This window comes from Euleptes europaea, chromosome 16 (genome assembly GCF_029931775.1).
Source record: "Euleptes europaea isolate rEulEur1 chromosome 16, rEulEur1.hap1, whole genome shotgun sequence".
NCBI lineage: Eukaryota > Metazoa > Chordata > Lepidosauria > Squamata > Sphaerodactylidae > Euleptes > Euleptes europaea.
The window spans coordinates 54,166,926-54,179,537 of record NC_079327.1 but is presented as its reverse complement, the minus strand read 5'-3'; the positions used below and the strand labels follow the sequence as shown (position 1 = coordinate 54,179,537).

Below are 12,612 nucleotides of genomic sequence, written 5' to 3'. Positions count from 1 at the left end.
TCATCGATTCTTTAGTCAGGCTGGAGCCCCGGAGGGTTCGCCTGCCACTCGGATGGGAGCTAGGAGGGCGCTCTCCGAGTGAACCATGACTACTGCTTCTTGGAACCCTGGAGTCCTCATCTGAGGATCCTACCCTTCTACAGGACATAGTAGCTGAACTCTTTAGGACTAATTCAGAGGTTTGCCGCTTGAGTGGACTGGTCCAGACACAGTGGCAATCTCTGGTGAGGGTTCTCTGGATGTTAACGTCGGAGGATACTAATGCTCGTTTAGACCTTCAGGATTTTGATCAGTTGCTGGATGATGCCCGGCTGGCAACTGAGGACTTACAAATACTAACCGATTTATTGGATAAGCTTATTGCCCGTGAGACTCTCTCATCCACGGCTCTAACGCGTCCTGTCGCCTTGGGGAAAGGTACCATGGCGGGAGCCGCACCGGCAGGTTTTTCTTTGGTACCCAATGCAGCTGACTGTCAAGCTGAAGCCAAGAGGGTCGCTATCCAGACGGCCCTCCTCTTTGCGGATTGTACAAAGGATACCACAATAGCCACCTTGGCTCAACGTTTGGCCTCGACGTTCGGGGCCGATGCACCCGCGGTCGCGGTCCGAGTGCAACCATTGCTAGGTGGGGATCCCGACCCCCTACTCACGCTCCTGGAAACGGAACTTTTACCGCACATTACCGCAGCTGCCGCTCTGAGACTTGAAAGCGCAAAAGTTCTCGCGGATAGGGAAGCTGCTGAAGCGGCTAAGGCGGAAGCCGAGGCTCAAGCCGGAAGGGATAAAGAACTGCAGTTGGCTGCGGATCGGGCGCGGACAGGCGGCCGCCCCAAAGACTCCGGAAGGAGCGGTCCTCCATTGGGTCTGTCTTTCTGGGGGAACGAGCCAAAGCGGAGCTTCTACAACTAAGACAGGGCTCTACTCCAGTTCGAGAGTTTGCCGATGAATTTCAAAGACTAGCAAGCAAAATTGTGGGCTGGCCCGAAGCCACCCTAATTCACCATTTCAGGGAAGCCTTACACCCTGACATTCTGAACTGGTTGTATATGCGGGGTGACCCCGACACCCTCGAGGATTGGATCCTATTAGCCGAAGAGGTGGAAAGCCGCCGGCGCTTTATTTCCCTTGTCCGCCAAAGACACAAGGAGAAAAGCGTCCAAAAGCCCCAGCCCAAGGCACCGCCCCCCAATCCACGGAAATCTCCTTTGCCAACCCCAAATGCGACCAGCACCGACAGCAAGTTGCGGTGCTGTCTCCACCCGCTCCGGCATTAATCTCCGATGTCCCATCACCGCCGTCCCTACCTGATGTATACCAGGACTTTGTGGATGTCTTTAACATTAAAGAATGTGATGCCTTACCCCCCCACCGGGCCACTGACTGTACAATTGAAGTGGTGAAAGACTGCACATTAACCAAGAGTAAGATCTACCCTATGAGCACTTCCGAGTGCACTGTACTACGGGACTTTCTGGACAAAAACCTTGCCAGAGGGTTCATTCGCCCGTCGAATGCTCCCAACTCAGCCCCCGCGTTTTTCGTCCGAAAAAAGGAGGGCGACCTACGTCTCTGCATTGACTTCCGAAAACTCAATGCAGTTACTCAAGCCAACGCCTATCTTATACCGCTAATTTCAGATATTTTGGGACAACTGCAAGAGGGACGTATATTCTCCAAATTGGACCTAGTAGAAGCCTACTACCCTATCCGCGAGGGGGACGAACCCCTCACTGCCTTCTCTAGCTGTTTTGGAATGTTTGAATTCCTTGTGATGCCCTTCGGCTTAAAAGGTGCCCCAGGGGTCTTCATGCAACTCATCAACGAAATCCTCCATGATTTACGGTACCGCGGGGTGGTGGTTTATTTGGATGACATTCTTATTTATTCAAAAACCATGGACGAGCACGTCACTTTGGTCCGAGAAGTTCTGCACCGCCTGCGCAATCACCAACTCTTTGCAAAGCTGGCTAAATGCGAATTTCACCAGAGCAAAATAACTTTCTTGGGATATATAATCTCCCACCATGGCCTTAGCATGGACCCGGCCAAGGTCCAATCCGTCCTCGATTGGACTCCTCCCTCCAACCGCAAGCAAGTACAACAGTTTCTGGGCTTTGCTAATTTCTACCACGGATTTATCCCTAACTTCGCCCAAATAGCGCTGCCCATCACCGACCTTCTGAAAACCAAGGGTAAAGGAAGCTCTGCTACATTACCCTCCGCTAAGATACTGTGGACTGATCAATGCCAGACCGCCTTTGTAGCCCTCAAACACCTTTTCACGTCGGAACCTGTGCTACTGCACCCAGACCCAAATCGAATGTTCATTGTACAAGTCGATGCCTCCGACGTAGCTATGGGAGGGGCCCTGCTCCAAAGAGGACCAGATGGTCTCCTTCACCCCTGCGCTTACTTCTCGAAGAAATTTGCGCACTCCCAATTGAACTGGCCCATTTGGGAGAAAGAAGCCTCAGCCGTTCAGCATGCACTTACTCTATGGCGACAATTCCTGGAAGGGTCTAAAATCCCCTTCGAAGTTTGGACCGATCACAAGAATCTAGCCGCCCTCACAGGAACCCATAAGTTATCCGCGAAACAACAGCGTTGGGCGGAATTCTTTGCTCTGTTTCGTTTTGTCCTGAAGCATGTCCCAGGAAAACAAAACGTTCTCGCAGATGCTCTCTCCCGGTTGCCTCAATATCCGACGAAACTCGATCGGCCAACAGACTCTTTATTTACGCCCGCACAAAGAGAAGCCCTGCCCATACTGGCTGTACAAACTCGATCCCAGACGCTGCCCCAGCGGAAGCACACAGTAGCCGGCGCGCAAGCTCCTCCAGCCCTACCGGCCGCCCAGCTGCCCCCACCACGGAAGCTCACGATGACCGGCGCTCCAGCTCCTCCAACCCAACCGGCCGCCCAGCCGCCTGCAGTCTGCACACCACCGCACGTAAGCGCTTCCCCCTCGTCAACCCCCATAACTGCTTCTACTGCCACTGTAAACAAGGGGGGGTTCCCGTCTCCGAATCTTTCTTAAATTCCCTTCGGGAACAATGCCTTATGGAACGCTCTGATCAAACCCTGTCTCCTGGTGTAATCGAACAAGGAGGCTCTTGGTACAAAGACTCGAAATTGTATGTGCCCAAAGCGCTCCGAAAAGACGTCTTACACTTGGCTCATGGAGTAAAAACAGCTGGACACTTTGGGTTCCTAAAGACCCTTCACCTGTTGCGCAGACAATTTTGGTGGGGGGGGAATGCGTTCTGACATTGACTCTTTTATTCGCAGCTGTCCTGTTTGCGCCACAGTCAAACGATCTCAAGGCAAGCCCCCAGGACTACTGCAACCACTTGAAATACCCAGCAAACCCTGGGAAGTGATTGCTATGGATTTTATGACGGATCTCCCTCTCAGCGGGGGAAAAACTGTGTTATGGGTTATCACTGACTTATTTTCTAAGCAAATACATTTGGTTCCATGTGCGGGGATCCCCTCCGCTCAAAAGTTGGCCCGCCTCTTCGTGTCACATGTCTTTAGACTACATTCGTTTCCGCGCAAGATAATCTGCGACCGCGGAAGTAGTTTCATGGCTAAGTTTTTGAAAGCTTTTCTCAAATTGGTGGGGGTGGAGCAGGGGTTGTCTAGTGCATACCATCCCCAAACGAATGGTCAAACCGAATGTGTCAATGCTGTACTTGAATGCTATTTGCGTTGTTATGTCAATTACCACCAAGATGACTGGGTGGAACTGTTGCCTTTTGCAGAATATGCCTACAATAATGCTGTACATCAGTCCACAGGTTTCAGCCCGTTTTATGCGGTGTATGGACAGGACTTCGGTCCTATCACCCCAATAGAAGGTTTAGAGGGGGAGGGGGATGCCGACATTGCCTCTTGGGCACACACCCTCCGTACAACATGGCCCTGGCTGGTTAGCAACCTAGACCGAGCCAAGCGCAAATACAAGGCGCACGCCGACAAGCATCGTTCCCCCGGTAGGGACGTGCAAGTGGGTAACTTGGTATACCTTTCCACCAAGAACCTGCGCTCCACCCGTCCATGCCATATGCTCAATGCTAAATACATTGTCCCATTTCCCATCATCCGCCTCATAAATCCTGTCACAGTGGAACTGTCTCTCCCCAAAACTCTGAGGCGTGTACACCCCGTTTTCCATATCAGCCTTCTAAAGCCCCATGTTGCTTCCCCACAATGGCACCCTGAGCCACCTCCTGAACAGCCCATAATGGTGGGGGGGGGAGGATCATTTCGAAGTCTCCAAAATCCTCGATTCCCGCATACACCACGGAGCCTTGCAATACCTGATCCGCTGGAAACACTTCCCCCCTGCCTATGACGAATGGGTTCGCGCATGGGATGTCTCCGCCCCCAAACTCGTCAACTTTCACAATACCTACCCAGACAGACCAGCCCCCTTGCCGGATGGGAGGGGGCCTTAAGGGGAGCAGGATGTCAGGCTGTTATCTCAGTTTAGATGTTTCCTTTCGTTTCTCTGCTGAACCGTCCAGACTTCAAGGACGGCTTCACATACCAAAGCCTGGGAACGCCACTCCTGGGAAATAATGCTCTGTTTATGCTTTGTAATCTCCCGCCGTTTCTCTGCCTTATATTTCCAAATAACGGGCAAGACAAGTCATAGCTGTCATCTTATCCTCAATGCACTGTATTGCCTATTTGACCAGTAAAGCCATCTGCTTGGAATCTGATTGTCTCTGTGGTGATTTCTGGTTCGATGGGTCAAGAGCTCACACTGCCATGCAGTATATTGACCTGCAGTAAATTGTACACATTATGTATTATAAAGTGTGTTTGTGTGCACGTTCATGTGCGCACTTTCAAATAATATGTGGTGCCAATGGTTCAATTATATGGTGTTAAAAATTGCCTTTTATTATTCATGAAATAAGAACTTCTAGCTATGATAATCTATAATTAAGACTGGCTGGAATCTTTTATTATGCACTACCAGAGCATCTAGGGATTATTTTTTTAGGGGAGTCAATTAAATATTTAAACACCAATAGCAAATCCTAATAATTTTGGATAGGTAGCATTGAAATTTTGATTAGGAAAAAGAACATGGATGATGCCTTAGACTATCTGAACGGTATTGTCATATGTGATAACCTCAGTTTTAAAAACTCTTCAAGCTCTTTTTGCATGCAAGATACATCCCATTATAAAATTCCAGAGGGGTAGTCATATTTGTCACAGCAAAAAGGAAATGTAGTATTGTAGCACTAAAAACACTAGGAAATTTATGTTGCATAAAACTATCATAAATTAGATCTGATGAAATGGGCTATAGTCTTCTTATTCTTACACCATGGTGAATCTGTTATGGTGCCACACGATTTCATTTTGTCTTTGCTATAAAATGCACAGTAGACATTTAAAAAACCCACTACAGTAATTTCATATATTTTCCTGAACAGATCCAGAACTTTTGAAAATATATTCCAAGAAAAAAATATTTCAAGTGTTATTTGTTTCATAGTGTTTTATAGCGAGGAAACAACTGCTGCCTTTAACTGCTGAAAACTGTACTCATAGTTCAAGGCTTACCGTATTTTTTGCTCCATAAGATGCACCTGACCATAAGACACACCTAGTTTTTAGAGGAGGAAAACAAGTTTTTAGAGGAGGCTTTAAAGCAGAGTCCCTGGAAGCTGGGCGGGGGGGGGGTCTTGAAAGTTCTCCACACTGCCATCTCAGGCAGCGCAGAGCACTTTCAAGACCCCCCCCCCCGCCCGGCTTCTAGGGACTCCCTGGAAGCGCGGCGGGGGGGGGTCTTTAAACTCCTCCGTGCTGCCATCCCAGGCAGCACAGAGCACTTTCAAGACCCCCCCGCCCGGCTTCTAGGGACTTCCTGGAAGCCTGGCTGGGGGGTCTTTAAACTCCTCTGCGCTGCCATCCCAGGCAGCACAGAGCACTTTCAAGACCCTCCCCACCCGGCTTCTAGGGACTTCCTGGAAGCCTGGCGGGGGGGGGGGTCTTTAAACTCCTCTGCGCTGCCATCCCAGGCAGCACAGAGCACTTTCAAGACCCCCCCCACCTGGCTTCCAGGGACTCCCTGGAAGCCGGATGGGGGAGTATTTAAACTGCTCTGTGCTGCCTGCCCAGGACCGGGAAGCACGGGGGGAGGGGTGGTAAAACTGCTCTGCGCTGCCTAGGCAGCTTTGCCCTTCTCCCTGGGGCCGGATTCACACACATTCGCTCCATAAGACGCACAGACATTTCCCCTCACTTTTGAGGAGGAAAAAAGTGCGTCTTATGGAGCGAAAAATACGGTATTCTCTCTCTCTCTCTCTCTCTCTCTCTCTCTCTCTCTCTCTCTCTCTCTCTCACATACACACACACACACACACACACATTCACACACACACAAATGTCCAAGAATTTCCATCATGAATCCCACTTTCATAACTGTTTCTGTGCCTTTCACAAACAGGGCTGAGAACAGCACTTTGTTACTGGATCAGATTCCCCTCCCCTGTGGGTCATCAATCCAGGCAGGATCAGGAGCTGGACATTAATAAAGGTAGATGAGCCAAAGGCAAGGGTGAAGACAGGAAACCAGTTATGTCTAAAGTGATTCATCAAACAGCTAGCGAGTCCTCAGATGTCTTACTTTGATCTTGCCTCTATAGTTGTTGTGGGAACAGGAGAAATGGTGCAAGAAGTTGTGAACTAAAGCAGTTACAGAAATTAGGAAGGCACAATCATCTCCTTGATAACATAGCTTGTGCCAGAGCAAGGGATAGCGATTTTGCTTGATGCCTTCTCCAGTGCTGCTTTGCATCTTGTCTATGTCTTTGAACAGACGTTTTTCATGTGTTGTACTGCTGACAAAGGAAGAGGCATGGAAAATGCTGCTGCCTGAGCACCTTTCACTCACACAACTGTAGGATGCAACACATGATACTTAATAGTAAAATAAAAGTATTTATTAAATGGGCAATTATTGGAATATATTTGAATAGTACATTATCAATATGATCTGTGTGTAGAAGTATGTTCAATATGGGTAAATGTATTTGAAAATGTGAAATACATGATTAATTTGAAAAAGAAATGTCTGACCTCCTACATACAAGCTGTAATTTCTTAGTGCCAGCTGAACCAACAGATCATATGCTACTGCCTGAAGATGCAACGGCTCACGTTTACAGACAAGCTATACAACTTAAGTGTTCTGTGCTCATTAAAAATATAGCTAGAGAACAGTCTTTGGATACAATGATTAAGCTTTATATTTTAAACAAAAGAGAAAACTGTTATAAGTTTAATCACAACTGGAATCAATAGGGAACTGTTAGCAAGCAGAACATTATACCCAAGATACATCTGTTTTTAACGTGAGGATGGAAATAAAGATAGTGTAGGCAATGGATAAATGGATATGAAAGAATGTCATAGGTGTAGTTGCCATATTAAAAATGGTGGTTATTTTCTTCTGTTGAAAATAGCTTATAAATACTTCATGCAGCTTGCTCATCTTCTGCAGCTGTTGAACACACAGGTTTAACTAGGAAGTAGTAAGGCAAAAGAGAATAAATATAGGCTACTATTTTATGATTTACATGATTACATACGTTTTGTATGAAAGATATCTAAGTATCGTTCCTCAGATTCTGATCTGTTGATGTCAGGCCATTATTTGTTTACTGATGCTTACACCATTGTCATGACAACTGATAATCTTCAGACCCCTGATCTTTATACACATAAGTGATTGTAGTAAAGGGGGATTCTATGAAAAAATTCTACTTTTTAAACAAAAAATCTGCATTGAATGTGTTTATCTTTAAGATGCCACAAACCACTCTCTTTTTGTTTTGTTTTTCTGTTCTGTTGCAAAGACCAACAGTCTCTATTGCCCTTGAAAATCATGTGTGTTCTGATAGCAGAAGGGTCACTGGATTTCTTTTCCAGTCTTCTTTTAATTAGTGATAAATAAAATGTTCTACAGCATTTTGTATACTTGTTAATATTTGAAATCATGCATGAAGAATAATATAAGGGAAAACACTGATCATGGGATTTACGTTTTAATTCATATTTATGGCACAAATTTTGAAGATTGCAACATAGTAGGATACAGTTCAGCCAGAGTTAATACCCCATTAATTCAACAGGGATTTAAGCACCTGCTTTAACTTTACCCGCAAAAATCAACAGGACTTAGAAGTGCTTATATTTGATTGTAGCCCTTTGCCCTCTGACCCTTGGCCCTATATAATGCTTCCCACTGCCCACATCTCACAGCAGTGATGGACTGAGTAGGAGCAGCACCCACCTCCATGGGTGTGCACCAAGCAGCCCTGGTTTCTGCCCACAAGGACCCCCTTCCTGACAGCCAAGGCTTCCGCAGGCTCAGATGGTTCTATGAGGGGCTACAGCTTGCCAGAGCCAGTGGGTCACAGCAGGCTGTTGCTGGGGATGGGCGATCATCACTGTAAGCTCCATCTTGGCCGAGATGGGCAGCAGGTCCAAGACATTCATGGAGGGCGTTGGAGCCTCAAACCCAGATGCAATGTGACCCCTGGCCCTCTCCAGTCCATCCTGTCAAAGGCCTCCAGGTTTGCAGAAAAATATGAAATCTAAAAAACAAAAACAAAAAATACATGAGAGGGGTTAAAAATCCAAAAATGATAAAAGGAGCATCTGTAGCTTTAAGCAATGGATTCCCTCAGTGGCAGTTGTTAGGAAACCATAGCATTCTAGGCCTCTGATTTTTAACATGCAATTCCCTGCAGCTGCTCAGTGACTGCAGAGAGAACGAGCTGGGTTGCAGGAACCTAGACCCAACTTGCCTAAAAACATAATGTGTTGTTTGGCCCTTACTTAAGTGGTGTAAGCAAAACATTGAAATGAACAAAGACACCCAAGATGTGTGTGTGTGTATGTATATACCTTGTTAATGAGACAGTACCAAGGAGATAATACTTGTAAAATAGACAGGTACATGCACTGCCACTGATTATATTATTTCTTTGCTACCAATAAAGCCATTATTAATTGTGTAACCAGTCAAAAAGAATCAAGTTCTCAAAAATGCTAATTTTCATTATAGTGGGACAAAAAGTGCTTCTCTAGTGTCTCTGGCTCTGTTTCATGGTTTGAGAGTATTAATGGAAATGATGGAGAAAGCAATGGTTCTAAATGCATTCAGTAAATGTTTACCTGAAAGACTGTCAAACATAGATTAAGGGCTTTTTAAAATTCTTGGAACGTTTGAAATATCTTGAGGGACTAAATTTTGTGGAAAAGCACATTTGATAGTCAAGGGAAATGACAACTACAATTTATCACTGAAATGCTATCACAAAGTAGGTGGTAAATATATATATATTAGCTTCTGTGCATTTATGAGTTCCAAATATTGGGTCAATGCATGCACATCATAATCCAGAAGCAGATATGAACTTTTTGTCCTTTGTGTCCTACAAATATTAATTAAGGCAGTCATAAACTAAGCTTATGTGATTTTCATGTAAAGTATGTGATTTGAAGCTCACTGGTTTCTAGGACTTTAAATAATTAATCTTTGACAAGCTGAGAAATATAAATGTTTATTACCAATGACATTTATGCCTGTTTGAGGATTAGGGAGTTGTGCTGTGTTGCATTCTTCTATATAATATATTTAATTAGTCAAATTCTTTTTATTTTCTCCAGGGAAATGATAATGGATAATTTTAATTGTAGCATCTAGACTCAATGATCTCAACCACATCTTTTTTTCATCATGCTGAAATGGGAGGAAATGGGGGGAAAGATTTCTGAGAGAAAATACTTTAGAAATGTAAAATATATCGTGTTCTTGAATTTACTGAAAACAAAGGTCTATCAACTTTGTAAAGTCATTCAGACACTACTTTCTCAGACTCTGACTTGCATGCAACTTTAATATCAAAGACAGGAAATGAAAACAATGTAATATACAGTGAATAGCTTGTGTAGAATTCAAAATATAAAAGAGAAGAGTTATACTCATATCTTTTTATGCTAATATTTATGTTTCTCTATTTCTTCCAAAGCAGGAATTAGTACTTATTTGTATTATTAAGTTTGTCAATGTGTATGACTCACTTGAGAGGGATAGTGCCTTCCATACCAAACATTTTGGAAATATATATTTTCCTTCCTCTGGCAGTGAGAGTATTCCTGCTTTTGCTTCCAATGAATCCTGTGTCGATCCAGAATGGATATGTAAATTAAATGCATATGAAATACTCAAAATGCCTATATTCTGTAAAAATTAAAAAATAAAATGTGTCATTGCTTGCAGATGTATTAAGTAAGCGTGTAAGGTTCCCAGACTTTTATGTCCCCAGACTTCAGCAGCAAACTAGTATGTTTTGTTTAGTGATAGACAGCAAAATTTCAAAATATTGAATGGGCTACACCTGACTAACTGAATGGGCTACACTGACTAAGGGTAGATACTAGGGCTGTTGAAAAAAAATCGGTAAAATTAGGATTCGGCAAAATTCAGTCCATTTTTATTCGGGAAATGCCAAAGTCCAAACTCCCCCACTTCGGGTCCGTGTAATTCGGCATGAGGTCCGGAGTTCGGGGAAAAATTCGGCCGAATAAAGCCATTAAAATCACAACCGCACCTTTCCACGGCTCCGGGGGGCATTTTTGGGGGTAGAGGTCCCAAACTTTCAGCGTAGCTTCAAAGGACCCTTCTTGCAATAACCCTCAAGTTTTGTAAAGATTGGATCAGCGGGGGCTGAGATATGGGCTCCGAAATAGGTCCCCCCTCCTTAATGTGCATTTGCAATTAGCAGAGCTTGCCACCCACTCGAAGCTTCCAGCCCCAACAAACAGCTGAGCTGCGGGGAGCAAGGGCGGGTGCAGGTGCGAAGAAGTTTGCAAACCATGCAAAGCAACACAACCATGCAAACCATCACGTTTGCAACCATGCAAAGCAACACCTGACGCCTGGGAGTTTGCAAACCATGGAAAGGGTCAGAAGAAGTTTGCAAACCATGCAAAGCAACACAACCATGCAAAGCAACACGTTTGCAACCATGCAAAGCAACACCTGACGCCTGGGAGTTTGCAAACCATGGAAAGGGACAGAGGCATGCTAGCTAAGCATCAGGAGCAGGAGGGGTGGAATTTCCCCCTTTGCATCGGACTCGGAACCAGGCAAATGCATTCTTTAAGTCACAATTTGAAAACCAGTTTTGAGCAAGCATCAAAATAGATCTAACCGATCTTATTTTTAATAATCTGGCTGTCTTGATACAAAGTATTATCTAAAACTTAACTGAATAATTTTTCCAAGAAGCTTCATTTTCTGCACAACTACATGAATACAGAGCCATTCATGCCATTGTTGTTCACTGGCATTTACAATAATTATAATAACTGTAAAGTGACTCAGAATCTCCTAATAAATGTGTTTGTACGGAATTTCTTAGCTTTCATCTGCTTGTGTTGGTGATAGAGAATCAGTAATAGTAATGTCGAATGAGCTACATCCACCCATCATTTAATATTGCACTACTGTAGTACCATATCAGTGACTGGTACCTGGACTGAATTGCCCACACAACAGTCCAGTTGCAAATTATTTCTGTAATGCAGCAATAGCACAATATCCCAAAATTTGTGGATCCAGTACTGATATATATTTTGTAATGTGTATTCATAAGAAAAGCCATGCTGGATCAGACCAAGGCCCATCAAGTCCAGCAGTCTGTTCACACAGTGGCCAACCAGGTGCCTCTAGGAAGGCCACAATCAAGACAACTGCAGCAGCACCATCCTGCCTGTGTTCCACAGCACCTAAGAGAATAGGCATGCTCCTCTGATCCTGGAGAGAATAGGTATGCATCATGATCTCCCCCCTCCCTGTCTGTCAGACAAATCAGTTTCAGAAGCAACTGCATCCATTGTTCATTTAAAACCATGTGTTTAAATATTTTAACAAACAATACTTTAAACATTTGGCTGGCTGATGGAAATCAAATAATGTTCTAAAGTGTATCCTAATAGTTCCTATTCTGTTTTACAGGCGGTTTGACAGATCAGTGGAGAAGTGGAGGAATTTCCACCATGGCATGAAGAATTGTAACCTCTGGCTAACTGAGGCAGAACAGAATTTAGCTAAAATACAGATAGCATCTGAAGATCCTGACATTTACAAAACCAAGCAAAACCTTAAGGTAGGCTGTAACATCTTACAATATTTGGTCACTTTAAGGTTCTACAGAGAAAACACATATGCATTTAATGTTTTGTTTACATGAACATGTTTTGCAGCTAGTTCTTTTTTTCATAAATTTTTTATTATTTTTAAAATATTTTACTGTCTGGTACTTTTCAACAACACATTCATTTCATAAATCATACAATAAAAAACTTTAACAGCGTCATCGAAAAGCATATTCATCTATTAATGAAAAGATATTCAAATAAGAGACTTCCCCCTCACCTTCCTCCATCTTGCTATAAATTTATCTATTCTTTTGCAAAGAAGTTCTAATCCAGAACTTCTTTGATTACTAAGTTAATTCTAAATTATTCAATTCATTTAAAATTAGTACGTGTTTATTATTGATTTCATATA

At 44.1% G+C, this 12,612-nt stretch overlaps 1 protein-coding gene across 1 annotated transcript in view; it reads left to right on the top strand.

Moving 5' to 3' along the window:
• Positions 1–12,612, top strand: part of DMD (dystrophin) — a 1,354,185-nt gene that overhangs the window by 712,378 nt on the left and 629,195 nt on the right. Inside the window, exon 44 of the mRNA XM_056862020.1 lies at positions 12,058–12,208. Coding sequence (XP_056717998.1) covers positions 12,058–12,208 — 151 coding nt within the window. The remainder of the gene's footprint in view (positions 1–12,057; positions 12,209–12,612) is intronic.